Here is a 19,350-nt window from a genome sequence, read left to right as displayed (position 1 = left end):
AATCATATGACCCCCTATAAGCAAGCACTTTGGCGCCATTGGGAAGACAAAACTCCCTTTTTAACAGGAAGAAACCTCCGGCAGAACCAGGCTCAGGGAGGGGCGGCCATCTGCTGTGATGCTGCTACCATTAAAGTATCTGAATTTTATTATTTATTATTATAACTTGTATTCTCCTTTTACTTTATCCCATATTTTCCACTGAGCTTTGATCCATGGACTTTGAAGATTGCTTGTATTGGTAGGTCTTTAATTATTGAGAGCTTGTTGTCCTTCCATCTAGCGTGGAATTTTGATTCTCAGAAATAAACAAGAGGCTTGATTTGAGCCGCATAGGAAGGCTAAGGTTTGGTAAGGCTCAACATCCCTCTTCTTTAGGAAGTGGTAATGTTTTATATTTAATCCTAGCTCTCCTGCCTTGCTAGTCTGACATTTTTTTTTATTTTTTATTGGGGGGGAGGGGATTAGAGATCTGATCTAGATTATTGTATGGGACACATCGTCAGTAGTGGACCTTGGATTCATCGGGTGTTTCGGCAACACGTTCTCACTCCCAACTTGTCAAATGTGTGACGCATGGTCAGGCTACCTCTGCTTCACTTATCAACGCACAGGTTACCCCCCTTGCATCGAGGATTGACGTGCAGGGTCCTCTCATTGAATACTATAGAGCTCCCTAAACGTAGATATTATTACGTGTTTTACCGTCTTTATGGTGCTAGCTTAAAGTTGCGGTGTAAACGTTAGCTTATATTGTAGTAAAGCTGTTGCTGTTTAAACGATGTTAGGACAGAAATATTAGCTTCTGTCATGACTGATGAAGTTACTAGTTAATAAAGTTTCCAGTAAAGTGATTAATCGCAGCCACAGATTTACAGCAAATTAAGACGCTGTCTTAATTCTCCAATAAGCCAGGGCCAAGCCAGCTCCTATCAGCAAGAACCCTGTTATCATGGTTCCGAATAGGTAGATATCTTCAGCGTCCTCGATCGACAGTCCCGCCAGGCACACGATCCTCCATTTCTGCCACCCATCCATCGTGTATCCGGCAGGGAAAGTCCCTGTAGGGCACTTGGGCTCTCCCGAGCCAGGACTTCTCATTGAGAAAAGGGTGTCAATAGCATTCAGAGATTTGATCAACTGGTCTAGTTGATCAAATCCATAATTCTCTTTTAGGTTTTAGAGAACGACTGTGAGAGACTGTTCCAGGTAAAGTAATACACACGAGACAGGACAAGGACACAAGAGGCTAAGCAGGGAAGATAAGGGGAAGGAGGAGAGGAGAAAAGTGCAACTGCCTTCACCGAGAGCCAAAGAGAGAACAGCAATATATTGGCCATATTATATTTACATTACCGCAGTGAGATGATTTTAGTCTCATGAACAGCATTAGCTAATTGTTATTACTAACTACTCTTGAAATGACTGTTCAGTACAGAAATGAAGCCCAACAATCATGTTTTACAGTCCTGTGGTCTCAGCCTCAGATACTCAGCTAATCAAAGTGATGTCATGACAAAAATGAATGACCAACAAAAATTTTTTCTCCTTCATTTCTGTCAAACAATGCTGTATGTAACGTTTCTCGCAGTTAGTATCATGGTTGCTAGGCAACCTGAAGAGGGCGACGAAGGCTAGACCGTCCCATTTCACAAGCCTCTCACCTCCGCACTGCTCGTACTTATAGTACACACCGTACGTAGTATGCGTAGTGTGCGTACTTCAAGCGTGCAGACCCTGAATTGGGACAAAGCCATGGACTGGAGATACAAACAGCCACAACCACCTACACACACACAATGGACAACTTACCCTCATACACACAATAATAACATGGACTGAACCACCATTCACAACCACTAGCATTTTATATAGCCTCTGTAGAAATTATCCACATATCTCACTTATCTTAACTGAAATACTGTATAATTCTGTGTAAATAATCATTCTGTACAATACGATAATTTTAATTCTACAACTGTTTATAACTTGCATAGTTCCCATTTCTGTATAGCTGTATATCTCATATTTCTGTATAGTTTTTTTTTATTTCATATGTCTGTATAGTTTTTCACATTTATAACATACCTTCATACCGTGTACATTATAACATACCATAATAGACCCATTTCTGTAATATATTTACATATCTATATTATTGCTAATATATATTTGTAATATATCGTTATCATGGCTAAAGCACTTCTGGATGGATGCAAGTGACAATAAAGCTGAATTCTACTCTATTCTATGCTATTCTATTCTGATGAGCGAATCATGAACAGACTCCCAACCAGTTGGTGGCGGTATTGCACCACATCGTTGTTTGCCAACCGCCGACAAACCACAAAGACGAAGAAGACGTAGTGCCCGTGCCCGCCCAGAGCACAAAGTAGGCTTTCAGAAGAAACAGTGTAACCACAGTCATCATACTTTTTATCCTCCACGGGGACTTTTAGTTTTTTTTCTTTGTTTGTATTTTTAATCCGTCTAAGGGAAATATAGTGTGACTGTACTGAGCTTCCTTACTGCTGCCCCTCTGGTCTCCGGCATATCACGTTTCTGTTTCTCATGCGTAATTGGAAAGATATACGTTTCGTAGCTCGGAAGCTTGGTCTCTCTGCAAGATAGCCATTAACATACAGGGAGGTGAGTGAGCCAGCTGTCTTTACTAGTCCTAGTTCAACTACAAAGCCGGCCTTCTCCGCTGGGGGATCTTTATTTAGGGTTATTCTGAGAGGGGATTGAGGGCCTTATTTTGTTTTAATCATTTGTGTTCTGCTAGTTGTTTTTCTTCATATGAAGATGTTGTACTGAGTATTGTGATTTCATGAGGTAGCTAAAAATACAACAGATTCCACAATAACAGAATCACCGACCCGTAATATGTCTTTTAAGATGGCGCAGGCTGTTGTAGCAGCTCCCTGTCTTCTTTCTTTTTGTTCTTACTATTTTTTTTAAATTATTTTGATACCTTTAGCTCAATATTTATCTTTTTATATAATATTTATCCATCATAACTCTGTTTCTGCACTCAGTGAGTGCATGTTGTTTGTCGTATATTTCCTGCTATGACAACTTAGTTTTCCTCTGGGATTAATAAGGTTTTTCTGATTCTGATATTGGTGCTGAACCTACGAGGCAAAATAATGCTACACAATACAATGGTCTGCAGTAGTGCCCTACAATAATACAATAAATTTAACTGGCTTAAATATAAAAATCTTTTTGCTGTCACAGGTGACTGGCAGCAGGCGAAGAGTCTGCAGGAGGAGCATCTCAGCACCTGTAGTCAGAAACATTGGTTCTTCACTGAAGGTGACAAAGAAAAATCGCCAACATTATTCTACAGACATTAATTGGTTGTTATTTTAATAATAATAACATCTAATTCTGTACACAGTGACATTTTGCTTGTTTATCCCAAATGAGAGACAAATCACTGCTGAAGAAAAATAATGTTCTCAACCTGCTTACATTAAATCAATGGATGGATGAAGTTAGCCGTTTTTAACCCTCCTGAAAATAAGCTTCTCAAGGATCAGTTTTTGGTCCTGGATTTTTTTTTTAACCTTTACACACTCTACATGTTGCTATCATAAAGTATCTGATAATATGTTCTAGTTTTGCACATGATACATTTTTCACAGCTGATACACAGTTGTGCTTTATTTCCTCTGATAATCTCTGATAGTGTATTTTGTTAATAGTATTACATCCTCTGCACACTTTGGCTGCTCTGAAAATGAAGGCAACAAACCAGAGAAGTTTGACTCCCTGGAAGAACTTATAAGTACACCTACACTGAAGACTAATTTAGGAGAACCCCTTTTGACCTGGACAAGAAAAAGCCCCCTGTAAAGTTATGAAATCTTAGTAAATGAGGAAAACAGGAACAGCTCTGTAGCCAGGCTAACTAAGCCACCGGTCTAATGTTTGGACACACCTTCTCATAGGGCTGTGCGATATGACCAAAATCTCATATCCCGATATAAGACATCTATCCTGATAACACTATAAATCACAAAAATGTAACATTTTCTGTAAATTCTGTGAATCTCGGGCAGCTCGACTTGTATGAAGTGTTTCCAGCTGGGCGTCGTGTACCTGGAGTCGAGTGTTTTAACCGATGCATGAAACGATGCAGAAAGTAATATACTGTAGCCACTACAGTGACCATCAAAACGATGAAAAAATATTGCCGTAAACAGTTTATTTTGCGACACCACGAAACAAACGATAGCGTAAAATGAAACAATAGATGTTTTCACATCGTCATCCGATACATATTATGTCGAACAGCCCTACTTACTTTACTACCTTCTCATAATTTTTCTATTTTATAATGGCTTTTTACATTTTAGCTACTAATTTAAAGGATCAATCTCCAAATGAACACTCATGGAATTAAGAGACAAAAAACTGTTAAATAACTCAAAACATATTCATATTTTAGATTCTTAAAAAAAATTCAGATTCTTTAAAATAGTCAGTTGTCTTGATTACTACTTTTCTCACTGTGTGTGTGTGTGTGTGTGTGTGTAGATATATGTATGTATATGTACTAGAGCTGGGCGATAGAACGATAACGATATGTATTGCGAAATAACTTTTTCTCGATAGAAAAGTTAAACTATCCGGTTGTTCAGTGATGACGCGACGAATCCTACTTCCGGGTCTAAAGTAGTCTGCGTTTAATATGGCTTTTGTGTTGTTAACATGTTTAATGTTATGTATTTTCTTCTATTTGATCTCAAAAAGCTCCTAAAACATTCAGTGATCACTGTTGACCTCCCTCGGCTTTTATTACCGCTAATCATTTATTTAAGCTCAGTTTTTAAAACCTTATGATGTAACTACAGCCCAGCCCATGCAGCAGTATATGAATGACTAACCTTGTATTGTGGATGGATTATCTCAGTTGTTCTCCTGGCTGAAGTTTGGTCCTTTTACAGCATCCTGCCATGCGATTACATTTGTTCCTGACCACCGAGAACACTCACGGTAACTTTTGGTACCCTGTCGCGAGAGTTGAGGCTCAGGTGTGAAATGTATAGTTTTCAGGGTTTTTATCGGTTTTCAGCGTTATTTTGTTATCGTTTTTATCGTTTACTCGGTTTTCCTTGGTCTTTTCACGCGTGTTATGAATAAATTTTCTTTTTTTCGGTACTGGTACTAGTTTTATTTTGTTGTATTTATCCGCGACACCTTAAAGGCCGGTCTATGAAAATATTGTCGGGCATAAACCGGTCCATGGCGCAAAAAAGGTTGGGGACCGCTGACGTACAGCACAAGTGCCAAGCTGCACATGTGTATTTGTTTGGGAAGCAGCCAGTGGCCGTGCCGCCTGGGTAATGGAGGAAATTAGTGTGCCGACTAGAGAAAAATCAACCGAGAGCGTGACCAAAGGTTACCGAAGAGAAAACGGATGATGGTTCCAATGTCGGAGAGATTGTCGAACGGAAGAGCCGCAGAAGTTCCGTAGTGTGAAGGTATTTCGGCTATTTCAAGTCTGACAAAAAACAGAGTAGCGTGCACTGTAAATTGTGCCGAAAGCAAGTCTGGAAATACAATAAACCGGTGTATGCTCAATCTCTGACTGAAAGCGCTAATTCGTCATTCGGCTTTTGTCAGACTAAAGTAACTGTTAAAACTGTTTGAAAAGCTCAGCTGTACAACAAGGAGAGATTGAGAATTTCCTTTTAGTTCTCAGTTTATTTGATATTGACAAAAGTTAGTCAGTTTTGTCTGTTCTTCTGTAAAACAAACTAAGATTTATTTTTAGAATTAATATTTTGTTTCTAAGTGGAATTGACAATTTAGTAGTGTGTTTTGTTTGTTCTATTTTGAAACTTAAACGCTTTAGCGGCTGCCTTTTGTGTAGTTTGCAATATTTGCCTTTATTTATCTGAAAAAGTCTCATGTTCCTTAAGTACATCTACCCTGTTGAACTTATTATTAGAGATGGCACAATACCACTTTTTTATGTCCGATACCGATTCCGATATCATAAATTTGGATATCTGCCGATACCGATATGAATCCGATATAGTGTTTTTTAATCAACAAAACTGTTTTTTTTTAAATATCTTGCTGCATTTTGTATAAGTTCATACTCAAGTTTAAAAGAACAACTACACTAAAGCTATTCTGTTATACCTGTATGCAAAAAAAAATATTTCATAGTTCCGAAATACTGATCAATCTAATAAACTTAAACCTGCACCATCCTCCCTATTCTGGTATTTTAAAGAGTACTTAGCGTAAATATTAAGCAACCTAACTAATAGGGTTCCAACTCCCAGCAACAACAAAAATAAACTAGAAAGTGCATTTTCTGAAGAAACTGCAGTGTGAATGCTTGAATCTGAATGTACACACTGAAATGAATTAATTACTGAATTTAAGTTAAAAATCTTGAATGAGATAAAAAAAAAAAACCGAATTTAACCTGAAAACAAAAGTGCTGAACTGCTAAAAGCTGAAGGTTACACAGAAGAAGAAGTTGGAAAAAAGCTGAAAATGTTTTAATTGTAAATTAGAAAAACCTAAGAAATGAGAAAAGAACATTTAGAGTCAGAAAACATCTGAAAGAATATTAAAAGGTCATATTCTTTGAATCACTGAATGACTAAAATGTGATCCCTCCACTTGGACCCACACAGTTTAAAAAGTTTACATCTCTGAGCTTTGAAAGACAAGATGTTGGAAAGAGAACAACGATGGCGACGTTTTGAGGGTAAAATGATGGCTTTAACACTGTGGACACAGCAGCAGTTGAAAGAGAAGTGTTTAAGATGAATTTTGGCAGAGTGGCAGAGAGAGCTCGTTAAGCAGGCAGGTGTGAGCCTGGTTGCTATAGTGACCGCACCCAATGGCTCCATACACACGACACAGACATGCACCTCACTTTTGCTGCTTAAAATGAACAGAAAAGTCAGGCCGAAACAAATCGCTCCCAAATGAAAAGTAAAAGTCGTATTGACAAAATTCTTTCACCGTGAGCGACAGCAATGTCTAGTCTACCTAATTCTCAGTTTTCATGCCTGTGGAGTTTATTATATGGACGTGGTGACAGTGGAAAGACACCATGCTCTTCTGATTTTCAAACGAACCTTCTGAGCCATTTTAACATTAGAGTCTATGGAAGAGTTGGAGGGAGGAGGCTGTGCATTGGTGACATTTATGAAAGAACCATAACACCTAGGACAATAGTAAACACATTGGATGAAAGAGGACAGCCATGGCTACGTTTTGAGGGTAAAATCATACCTGTAGAGCAAACGCTGCAGACACAGCAGCAGTTTTAAAAAAGATTTTAAGATTAATTTTTTTGCTCCTCTCACTCTAGCAGTTGAGCTGCCTCACTCTAGCCCCAACATTCCGTCCCATACACACCCATTATAAACTCTGAAACGGGTGAAAAAACATCATGAAACTTAAACTGGAACTGAAGAAAAAGTATAATAGATATTGAAAAGATAAATACAAGTTGAATAGTTGAATGTCTTGTCTTCGTTTTAAAGTTTGAATGGTGGCTCTATGTCAATGTATGTGGAAGTAGTAAGAGTTTAAAAATGAGTAAGTTGAATGAGAATTTGAAGGGTCTCCCCATTGAAATACATGGGAAATTTTTGTTGAATAAAGTTGAATAAAATTAAAAATATAAATGTTAAAAATGAGAAAAATAGAAGCAATGTTGTCCAAAAGAATAGGAATCTAACGGTGTTTGAATGGTTTTTCTAAGTTGAACGGTTTTGAAGGAGTAGGCTTTCAAAAAATGTACGGAATAGATAATAATAAAATAGAACTAGAAAGTGCATTTTCTGAAGAAACTGCAGTGTGAATGCTTGAATCTGAATGTATGCATTGAAATGAAATAATTACTGAATTTAAGTTAAAAATATTGAATGAGATAAAAAAAAAAACCCGAATTTAACCTGAAAACAAAAGTGCTGAACTGCTAAAAGCTGAAGGTTACACAGAAGAAGAAGTTGGAAAAAAGCTGAAAATGTTTTAATTGTAAATTAGAAAAACCTAAGAAATGAGAAAAGAACATTTAGAGTCAGAAAACATCTGAAAGAATATTAAAAGGTCATATTCTTTGAATCACTGAATGACTCAAATGTGATCCCTCCACTTTGATCCACACAGTTTAAAAAGTTTAAATGCCTGAGCTTTGAAAGACAAGATGTTGGAAAGAGAACAATAATGGCGACAATTTGAGGGTAAAATGATGGCTGTAACACTGTGGACACAGCAGCAGTTGAAAGAGAAGTGCTTAAGATGAATCTTGGTACAGTGGCAGGCAGAGCTCGTTAAGCAGGCAGGTGTGAGCCTGGTTGCTATAGTGACTGCACCCAATGGCTCCATACACACGTACACAGACATGCGCCTCACTTTTGCTGCTTAAAATGAACAGAAAAGTCAGGCCGAAACAAATCGCTCCCAAATGAAAAGTATAGGTCGTATTGACGAAATTCTTTCACCGTGAGCGGCAGCAATGTCCACTCTACCTAATTCTCAGTTTTCATGCCTGTGGAGTTTATTATATGGACGTGGTGACAGTGTAAAAACACCATGCTCTTCTGATTTTCAAACCAACCTTCTGAGCCGTTTTAACATTAGAGTCTATGGAAGAGTTGGAGGGAGGAGGCTGTGCATTGGTGACATTTATGAAAGAACCGTAACACCTAGGACAATAGTAAACACATTGGATGAAAGAGGACAGCCATGGCTACGTTTTGAGGGTAAAATCATACCTGTAGAGCAAACGCTGCGGACACAGCAGCAGTTTTAAAAAAGATTTTAAGATTAATTTTTTTGCTCCTCTCACTCTAGCAGTTGAGCTGCCTCACTCTAGCCCCAACATTCCGTCCCATACACACCCATTATAAACTCTGAAACGGGTGAAAAAACATCATGAAACTTAAACTGGAACTGAAGAAAAAGTATAATAGATATTGAAAAGATAAATACAAGTTGAATAGTTGAATGTCTTGTCTTCGTTTTAAAGTTTGAATGGTGGCTCTATGTCAATGTATGTGGAAGTAGATACAGTTTAAAGAGGAGGAAGTTGAATGAGAATTTGAAGGGTCTCCCCATTGAAATACATTATAAATTTTTGTTGAAAAAAGTTGAATAAAATTAAAAATATAAATGTTAAAAATGAGAAAAAATAGAAGCAATGTTGTCCAAAAGAATAGGAATCTAATGGTGTTTGAATGGTTTTTCTAAGTTGAACGGTTTTGAAGGAGTAGGCTTTCAAAAAACGTACGGAATAGATAATAATAACTAGAAAGTGCATTTTCTGAAGAAACTGCAGTGTGAATGCTTGAATCTGAATGTATGCACTGAAATGAATTAATTGCTGAATTTTGAGTTAAAAATATTGAATGAGATAAAAAAAAACAAAAAAAAAAACGAATTTAACCTGAAAACAAAGGTGCTGAACTGCTAAAAGCTGAAGGTTACACAGAAGAAGGAGTTGGAAAAAAACTGAAAATGTTTTAAATGTAAATTAGAAAACCCTAAGAAATGAGAAAAGAACATTTAGAGTCAGAAAACATCTGAATGAATATTAAAAGGTCATATTCTTTGAATCACTGAATGACTCAAATGTGATCCCTCCACTTTGATCCACACAGTTTAAAAAGTTTAAATGCCTGAGCTTTGAAAGATACGGTGTTGGAAAGAGAACAATAATGGCGACAATTTGAGGGTAAAATGATGGCTGTAACACTGTGGACACAGCAGCAGTTGAAAGAGAAGTGCTTAAGATGGATCTTGGTACAGTGGCAGGCAGAGCTCGTTAAGCAGGCAGGTGTGAGCCTGGTTGCTATAGTGACCGCACCCAATGGCTCCATACACACGTACACAGACATGCGCCTCACTTTTGCTGCTTAAAATGAACAGAAAAGTCAGGCCGAAACAAATCGCTCCCAAATGAAAAGTAAAAGTCGTATTGACAAAATTCTTTCACCGTGAGCGACAGCAATGTCTAGTCTACCTAATTCTCAGTTTTCATGCCTGTGGAGCTTATTATATGGACGTGGTGACAGTGGAAAGACACCATGCTCTTCTGATTTTCAAACGAACCTTCTGAGCCATTTTAACATTAGAGTCTATGGAAGAGTTGGAGGGAGGAGGCTGTGCATTGGTGACATTTATGAAAGAACCATAACACCTAGTACAATAGTAAACACATTGGATGAAAGAGGACAGCCATGGCTACATTTTGAGGGTAAAATCATACCTGTAGAGCAAACGCTGCGGACACAGCAGCAGTTTTAAAAAAGATTTTAAGATTAATTTTTTTGCTCCTCTCACTCTAGCAGTTGAGCTGCCTCACTCTAGCCCCAACATTCCGTCCCATACACACCCATTATAAACTCTGAAACGGGTGAAAAAACATCATGAAACTTAAACTGGAACTGAAGAAAAAGTATAAAAGATATTGAAAAGATAAATACAAGTTGAATAGTTGAATGTCTTGTCTTCGTTTTAAAGTTTGAATGGTGGCTCTATGTCAATGTATGTGGAAGTAGTAAGAGTTTAAAAATGAGTAAGTTGAATGAGGATTTGAAGGGTCTCCCCATTGAAATACATTATAAATTTTTGTTGAATAAAGTTGAATAAAATTAAAAATATAAATGTTAAAAATATGAAAAATAGAAGCAGTGTTGTCCAAAAGAATAGGAATCTAACGGTGTTTGAATGGTTTTTCTAAGTTGAACGGTTTTGAAGGAGTAGGATTACAAAAAACGTACGGAATACAGAATAAAATATAATAATAATAAAGATTAGAAGAACAATACTGTGAATGCTTTTCAAGCATTCACACTAATAATAAAATATAATAATAAAGATTACAACAACAATACTGTGAATGCTTTTCAAGCATTCACACTAACTAGAAAGTGCATTTTCTGAAGAAACTGCAGTGTGAATGCTTGAATCTGAATGTATGCACTGAAATGAATTAATTGCTGAATTTTGAGTTAAAAATATTGAATGAGATTAAAAAAAAACAAAAAAAAAAAGACGAATTTAACCTGAAAACAAAGGTGCTGAACTGCTAAAAGCTGAAGGTTACACAGAAGAAGGAGTTGGAAAAAAAACTGAAAATGTTTTAAATGTAAATTAGAAAACCCTAAGAAATGAGAAAAGAACATTTAGAGTCAGAAAACATCTGAATGAATATTAAAAGGTCATATTCTTTGAATCACTGAATGACTCAAATGTGATCCCTCCACTTTGATCCACACAGTTTAAAAAGTTTAAATGCCTGAGCTTTGAAAGATACGGTGTTGGAAAGAGAACAATAATGGCGACAATTTGAGGGTAAAATGATGGCTGTAACACTGTGGACACAGCAGCAGTTGAAAGAGAAGTGCTTAAGATGAATCTTGGCACAGTGGCAGGCAGAGCTCGTTAAGCAGGCAGGTGTGAGCCTGGTTGCTATAGTGACTGCACCCAATGGCTCCATACACACGTACACAGACATGCGCCTCACTTTTGCTGCTTAAAATGAACAGAAAAGTCAGGCCGAAACAAATCGTTCCCAAATGAAAAGTAAAAGTCGTATTGACAAAATTCTTTCACCGTGAGCGACAGCAGCTTCTAGTCTACCTAATTCTCAGTTTTCATGTCTGTGGAGTTTATTATATGGACGTGGTGACAGTGGAAAGACACCATGCTCTTCTGATTTTCAAACGAACCTTCTGAGCCATTTTAACATTAGTCTATGGAAGAGTTGGAGGGAGGAGGCTGTGCATTGGTGACATTTACGAAAGAACCATAACACCTAGGACAATAGTAAACACATTGGATGAAAGAGGACAGCGATGGCTACGTTTTGAGGGTAAAATCATACCTGTAGAGCAAACGCTGCGGACACAGCAGCAGTTTTAAAAAAGATTTTAAGATTAATTTTTTTGCTCCTCTCACTCTAGCAGTTGAGCTGCCTCACTCTAGCCCCAACATTCCGTCCCATACACACCCATTATAAACTCTGAAACGGGTGAAAAAACATCATGAAACTTAAACTGGAACTGAAGAAAAAGTATAATAGATATTGAAAAGATAAATACAAGTTGAATAGTTGAATGTCGTGTCTTCGTTTTAAAGTTTGAATGGTGGCTCTATGTGAACGTATGTTGAAGTAGTAAGAGTTTAAAAATGAGTAAGTTGAATGAGAATTTGAAGGGTCTCCCCATTGAAATACATGGGAAATTTTTGTTGAATAAAGTTGAATAAAATTAAAAATATAAATGTTAAAAATGAGAAAAATAGAAGCAATGTTGTCCAAAATAATAGGAATCTAACGATGTTTGAATGGTTTTTCTAAGTTGAACGGTTTTGAAGGAGTAGGCTTTCAAAAAACGTACGGAATACAGAATAAAATATAATAATAAAGATTAGAAGAACAATACTGTGAATGCTTTTCAAGCATTCACACTAATAATAATAAAGATTCGAATAACAATACTGTGAATGCTTTTCAAGCATTCACACTAATAAATAAAAAATAGGGAACCACCCACCCTCCACCTCATGATGCTTAATCGACGTAATCAACCTTAATTTGATGCAGTGTGGAAAAAAATGCACAGAAATCAATTATTTTTCAAGAAATATTAAATAGATTCAACATCTTTCTTCAACAAAATTGCAGACTGCACAGATGGTACCTTCCCAAAGGAAAAAGTACTATAGCTTACTAGGGTATATATATTAGACTTAACAGTTACTATATACAGTAATGGACTTCTATACATTTTACATCAGATTAAAACTTTGGGTGTAAGATTCAGATAATTATTTATTAAAAGCTAGACATTTTAAATGAGAATAAGAAAGAAAAGTATGTCTTTGTGCCCCCTTTTCCCTGTTAATGCCCTATCGGCCCCCCTGGCTAAACTTTGCTAGATCCGCCCCTGCACAGTTACCAGCGTCAGCTGCGTAGAAAAAGATCCTCGAGTAGAAAGTAATATTAAATAAATTCTAACAACAGCTGATCAAGCTTAAACGTGCTGCTGTTGTTCAGCCGCTGGTTTCCTCTTTCTGGTGCAAAGTGGGCCAAAAACAAAGAAGAGACACGGACTCCCGACAGAAAAGCCGATCAGCTGATCATTAAGCAGTTTCATGATTGAAGTAGCAGCCAGAAGAGGCAGTCGCTCCATATATCGCTTGTTAAGCTTAACGCAGGAATGCTTTACAAACATTAAGAGATGGACTTACACACTTGCTTTACTTCTCTCGGGGATAACTTTGTCGGAGATGAAATGCCGGGTTGCTAGCGAAGCTCCACATGCTATCCAGACCACCGACAGGTCCCGCATGCCACAGCCGCTCTATCACGTGATGCATACTGCTCCGACGTGCTAACGTTCTGAGGCGAGTTACGGCGTGTTGCAAGTTTTGCGAGGTGCTTTCGTGATATTTAATGGATCGGATTACATTTTTTATTTTTCTCCGATATCCGATCCAGTAATTTAGGTCAGTATCGGACCGATACCGATACGTAATATCGGATCGGTCCATCTCTACTTATTATGGGAAATAAATATTTAAATCAAAACAAGCTGCTGATTATTTCACAATTTACTTGTGAGCAACGGCACATTTAAATCTTACAAATATAGTTATTTGGCTTATATCGTGATAGATATCGTTATCGCCGGAAATGAAAAAAAAAAAAACATTGTGATATGAAAAAATCTATCGCCCAGCTCTAATATGTACACTTTATAGGTTTTATTATTCCATTAGTGCATTTCACTGTTTTAGTTCTTTGTCATCTTTGTCATAGGCAAAAGAAGGGGAAGCGTGCTGAAACCTCTCCAAATTTTTGACCAACCAATGCCAGCAAGTAAAGATGAACGAGTTGTAATCCCTGTGGACAAGACTTTCATCACTATGAAGAAGGCCAGAAGACGCCAGCGCATTGACAGTGGAGACAGAAGCTTCATGTGTGATCAGTGTGGAAAGGCTTTTACTCGTAATAGCAGCTTAAAACAACATAAGCTCATCCACACTGGCATTAAACCATTCAGCTGTGATCAATGTGGAAGACATTTCAATCACAATGGCAGCTTAAAACAACATCAACTCATCCACACTGGAGTTAAACCATTCACCTGTGATCAATGTGGAAAGTGTTTCAATCAAAAAGGCAGCTTAAAACAACATCAGCTCATCCACACTAGAGTTAAACCATTCAGCTGTGATCAGTGTGGAAAGTGTTTCAATTATGTTAGCAGCTTAAAAAAGCATCGCCTTGTCCACACTGGATTAAAAGCATTTAGTTGTGATCAGTGTGGAAAGTGTTTCAATCACAATGGCAGCTTAAAAAGACATCAGGTCGTTCACACTGGCATTAAACCATTTAGCTGTGATCAGTGTGGACAGGCTTTCATACATAATAGCAAGTTAAAAAAACACCAGCTTATCCACACTGGATTAAAACCATTCAGCTGTGATCAGTGTGGAAAGACTTTCACTGAGAATGGCAACTTAAAAAGACATCAGCTCGCTCACACTGGAGTAAAACCATTCAGCTGTGATCAGTGTGGAAAGACTTTCACTCAGAGTGGCAGCTTAAAAAAACATCAGCTCATCCACACTGGATTAAAAGCAATTAGCTACAATCAGTGTGGAAAGCCTTTTTCTCCGAGTAATGGCTTAAAAGAACATCACCTCATCCATGCTGCAAATAAACCATTTGTCTGTGCTCAGTGTGGAAAGTGTTTCACTGAGAATGGCAACTTAAAAAAACATCAGCTTGTCCACACTGGCATTAAACCATTCAGCTGCGATCAGTGTGGAAGGACTTTCACTCAGAATAGCACCTTAAAAAAACATCAACTTATCCACACTGGATTAAAAGCATTTAGCTGTGATCAGTGTGGAAAGTCTTTTACTGAAAATGGCAACTTAAAAAAACATCAGCTCATCCACACTGGATTAAAATCATTTAGCTGTGATCAGTGTGGAAAGTCTTTTTCTCAGAGTAACGGCTTAAAAGAACATCAGCTCATCCATACTACAGATAAACCATTCACCTGTGATCTGTGTGGAAAGTCTTTTACTTATAGTAAAAGCTTAAAAGATCATCTTCTCATCCACACTGGCATTAAATCATTTGTCTGTGGTCAGTGTGGAAAAGCTTTTACTCAGAGTACAACTTTAAAAAAACATTTACTCATCCACACTGGAATTAAACCATTTATCTGTGGTCAGTGTGGAAAAGCTTTTACTCAGAGTACAACTTTAAAAAAACATTTACTCCTCCACACTGGGGTTAAACCATTCACCTGTGATCAGTGTGGAAAGTCTTTTAGCTGCATGAGTTCCTTGAAAGAACATCAGGCCATCCACACTGGCATTAAACCATTTGTCTGTGGTCAGTGTGGAAAGGGTTTTACTCAGAGTAAAACTTTAAAAGAACATCAGCTCACCCACACTGGAATTAAACCATTCAGCTGTGATCAGTGTGGAAAATCTTTTACTCGGCGTAGAAACTTAAAAAAACATCATCTCCTCCACATTGGTGTTAAACCATTCAGCTGTGATCAGTGTGGAAAGTCTTTTAGCTGCATGAGTTCCTTGAAAGAACATCAGGCCATCCACACTGGCATTAAACCATTTGTCTGTTGTCAGTGTGGAAAGGGTTTTGGTTGCATGGATGCATTCAAAAATCATCAACTAATCCACACTGGAGTTAATTAATTTTTATTGGTCAGTGCTGAAATGCGGCCAATTCTATGTAAACATTTTAAAAAATCAGATTGTTCACACTGCAATTATAGCGTGTATTTAATTGTGGTACCGGTAATTGTGAAATTTGTGGAAACTTTCATTTATAACAAATGTTACTGAGGCATCAGCAAATCCACAACATATGTCGTGCTATGACAAAACTGGCAGACCAATGTGACATTACTCTGACAAAGTTCTTTTGGACATATTAAGTTTGAAGAGGCTCTAACAATTGCAGACTTCTATACCTGTCATTGTACTGGGTCTTTGACCCAGTGTTTTGTGCTTTTTGACATTAGCATTCCATTTGATTGAATATTGTAATATTTAATGTTTATTTCTATTTATATTCTTTTAATTGTTTTTCTGCTTGATGTAATATTTGTAATTTCTAGTCTTTAGGTTCCGTTATCATACCTCCCCTCTTTTTCACATTCTGTGTTTTGTCAGCAGTGGCAATCCTAGCCTGCTTGGTTCCCTGGGCGAACACCCACTCTGCCCCACACCCACAGATAAAATATATGTATGTTAAGGATTGTACATGCATATAAAGCATATTTTACTGTAAAAACTGTTGTTGGAACCATACTGAATTTAGTCAGATAAACACACACGCACATACATACACACATGTGTGTATGTATATTTATATGTGTGTGTGTGTATGTATATGTGTGTGTATGTATGTATATATATATATATATATATATATGTATGTATATGTATTGTGGGATTATAATATTATTTTATGCCATGTTAGATCCCTAATTAAAGATTGTGAATTATTATGTAGTTTTAGTTTGCATTATTCTCCTGAATTAGAAGGTGATAACTATTACATTTGTTAAACTGATTTGCATTACATTAGACTGCTGATTTATTGTGAATGAATGATATTGTTTTATGATGCATTATACTGCTGAGTTATAAGAAATACTGTTCACAGAAAGTCATCGCCTTATTTGTCTGATTAGAAGAGAACAGAACATACTGGAGTTTTCTGCCCCATCTCAGCAGGAGCAGATAAACAGAGAGCCAAGGTCGTAGCTTAGGCGCTGTGTGAGAGAAAGCATGTGAATGTTTAGGCTTTGATGATAAGGTGGGGGCCACTAGAGGCTATAAGAGTTTGATCAATGCTCCACCATTTTGAGATAAGATGCTGTCTGCGTACGGTGTCCATCTCCCACGCGTGTGATCATTAAAATCATCGTTTGACTCAACCCGGCCGGACCAGTGTTGTTATTGTGGTTTTTCCTCTTGTATCCATCCCCAATATTTGAACTCGTAACAGCTTGGGGGCTTGTCCTGTGGTATTGGGGTGGAAGTTGGAGGTTTGGACGGTCCAAGGTTGTCAAACGGACAGGCACAAGCCAGTGGTCTGACGTGAGTGGGCATAAGCCGGCTTATACAAAGGTAAGGCACTACCTGTTGAATCTATTTCCAAAGTGTGCCAAATTGGACATGATATTATTAAAGTCTACTCACTGAAATTACTGGTGGATGTCTGTTTTGATGAAAAATCTCATGAGTTAAAGCAGTTAGAGTCTGCTAAGAAGAAGGTAAAGCAGTTAGAGTCTGCTAAGAAAAGTTTAAATACTGGGTTAGAGTCCCAAGAAATTGAGTTAGAGTCTCAAGTAGTTTGGTAGGGAATTGGTCATTTTGTTGGTTAGAGTCCAAATTGGTTATAAGAGTGGACCTGAGTGGTCATTTTGTGAGTTAGAGTCTCCATTGACCTCTAGGTTGCACTTGCCTCAGTCAGACTCTTGTTTTGGGGTGCTGACTGTTGTTTCAAAGTGTTATAAATTATTATAGGACGGCAGTTAGAGTCTGCTAAGAAGCGCATAGCCCGGAGGTTACGCTCCCTCCTGGCCATGGACGCGCGACCTTGACCTGTCGGCAAACAGGGTTAGTTCAGTTTGGCTTGACTGTGGAGCTTGGGGCACTCCGGAATAAGCTAGGAGTTAGAGTCTGTAATGGTATCTGCGCTTTTTTGGACACTGTTAAATTGAGTTAGGGACTTTAGAGATTAGGCCAGATACAGTTAGAGTCTGATACTGGTTAATTGATTACAAAAAAGTTGGACTTTCTTCGGTTGGACCCGTTAACTTAAATTTGTCAAAATTGTGTAGGCGCTAAATCTGTCAGGCCTTACAGTGATTGTAAATATAAGACGTCTGTGTAATATAAAGTAATAGAGCTGTGTGTGAGACGAGGCCGTGTGTGACGACAGCGCGCTGCAGCGCTGCGAGCTATTTTTAGACGGTGTGTGAACATGCAAATGAGGTGGCTGCTGTGAAGCGCACAGAGGACTTTTGCTTCCTGTTTAGCGTGTTTTTGAGTTTTATAATTATGATTTGCAAGCAATGATACATGCCTGTAAATAAGACGCTGATTTTGCTGATTATAATATTACAAATAAAGTTTTGAATGAGGGTGAATGTTTGATGCTTGGCTGGGTTTTGATATAGAAGAGACAAATCGTGCATGATTTAGACCGGCACTTCAGTCGGCAGAGTAAGATTGTGTGATAAATACAGCTGTGATTTGTTTCAGTTTTGTGGTGTGAAATATGTTGGGTTTTAAAACTGATGTAGAGAAAGGAGAAATAAAGGGAGAGTGAAGAATTATTGAGAAGTAGAGAGAGGAGTGTGTTGGGAGACTGGCATGTAGTCTGCACTGTAAAGGTGGGCGTGTTGCCTGCTGGTCTATTTAACAGTGATGAAAATGATATTAAATAAATCTCTTAGTGTGTTAATACAGGTGGCTACGGGCCTGGACCAACTGCCCCCCACAAGCACAGCGGCCGAAGCAAAATTATAGTAATGGAAACCACACTCAGCAAGAATCAGCAGCTGTGGAAAAGACAGCAGCTAGCAGAGAATTAGAGGAGAAAATAAGAGAAGTTTTTAACACATAAAATTGGGGCCAACAGACTTGTGGAGGTTGGGAAGGCGTCCGGAGCATCACATCAAAAGGTGAAACAAAAACACACACAAGCAGAGAAATGTGAGAGAAAGGCACGTGTTAGAGAAATGCCTTGTTTGAGAAAAAAAGTTAAATTAACCCACCTACAAACGCACACACACGCAATGAAGAAACAGCTTACATTCATGAACATGTGAAGATTTTCCAGCAAGGTTAAAGCAGCGAAACTTAACATAAACCTGTTGTTAAATGATAAAGTTTATCCACTACTAACAAATAAACTCTCTGGGTTGCAGGACAACAACTTAACTTCAAAAAAAAAGACACTGGTCTGACCAACCAGTGAAGACACGACAAATTTAGTGGTTAAAAGAATCAAATTGTGACATGTTTTCTGCTGATTGATTAATACAAGTGATTACTAAATCAAAGAAAATTCCATTTTTGGGGTTTTAAACATGATCTTAAGAATTTTAACATGTACATGTGTTGTCCTGTCAACTTGGTGGGTTATGAGTTGATTATATGGTGAGTGAAGGAAAAAAATGTCCATCCCGGTTTTCCCTCCAAGGCACGAGCGATAAGCAGAGTTCTGTCCTTTCCTTCTAAGATTCCTAATTATTTAAAGTAACACTCAGGTATGCCATTCAGCGTGTTAGTACG

The 19,350-nt window shown here is 37.8% G+C and overlaps 2 protein-coding genes across 2 annotated transcripts in view; both read left to right on the top strand.

Annotated features, from left to right (window-relative positions):
• The first annotated feature begins 2,508 nt into the window (after nucleotides 1-2,508).
• Nucleotides 2,509-19,350, top strand: part of LOC106675040 (uncharacterized) — an 80,827-nt gene continuing 63,985 nt past the window's right edge. The window contains exon 1 of the mRNA XM_076881199.1: nucleotides 2,509-2,649. The gene's annotated coding sequence lies outside the window, so the exon portion shown is untranslated. The remainder of the gene's footprint in view (nucleotides 2,650-19,350) is intronic.
• Nucleotides 2,516-16,982, top strand: LOC101474129 (uncharacterized). The gene is made up of 3 exons (XM_023152601.3): nucleotides 2,516-2,649; nucleotides 3,241-3,318; nucleotides 13,814-16,982. Exon 3 carries the CDS (start codon nucleotides 13,864-13,866, stop codon nucleotides 15,730-15,732), a length of 1,869 nt encoding a protein of 622 aa, XP_023008369.3. The 5' UTR covers nucleotides 2,516-2,649; nucleotides 3,241-3,318; nucleotides 13,814-13,863; the 3' UTR covers nucleotides 15,733-16,982.

This window comes from Maylandia zebra, linkage group LG3 (genome assembly GCF_041146795.1).
Source record: "Maylandia zebra isolate NMK-2024a linkage group LG3, Mzebra_GT3a, whole genome shotgun sequence".
Lineage (NCBI taxonomy): Eukaryota > Metazoa > Chordata > Actinopteri > Cichliformes > Cichlidae > Maylandia > Maylandia zebra.
Note: the sequence above shows the minus strand (reverse complement) of the source record. Positions and strands in the feature narration are given on the sequence as shown.

Excerpts from the sequence above, each read along its gene's own strand:
- LOC101474129 (XM_023152601.3), top strand. The coding sequence starts at position 13,864 with ATGCCAGCAAGTAAAGATGAACGAGTTGTAATCCCTGTGGACAAGACT.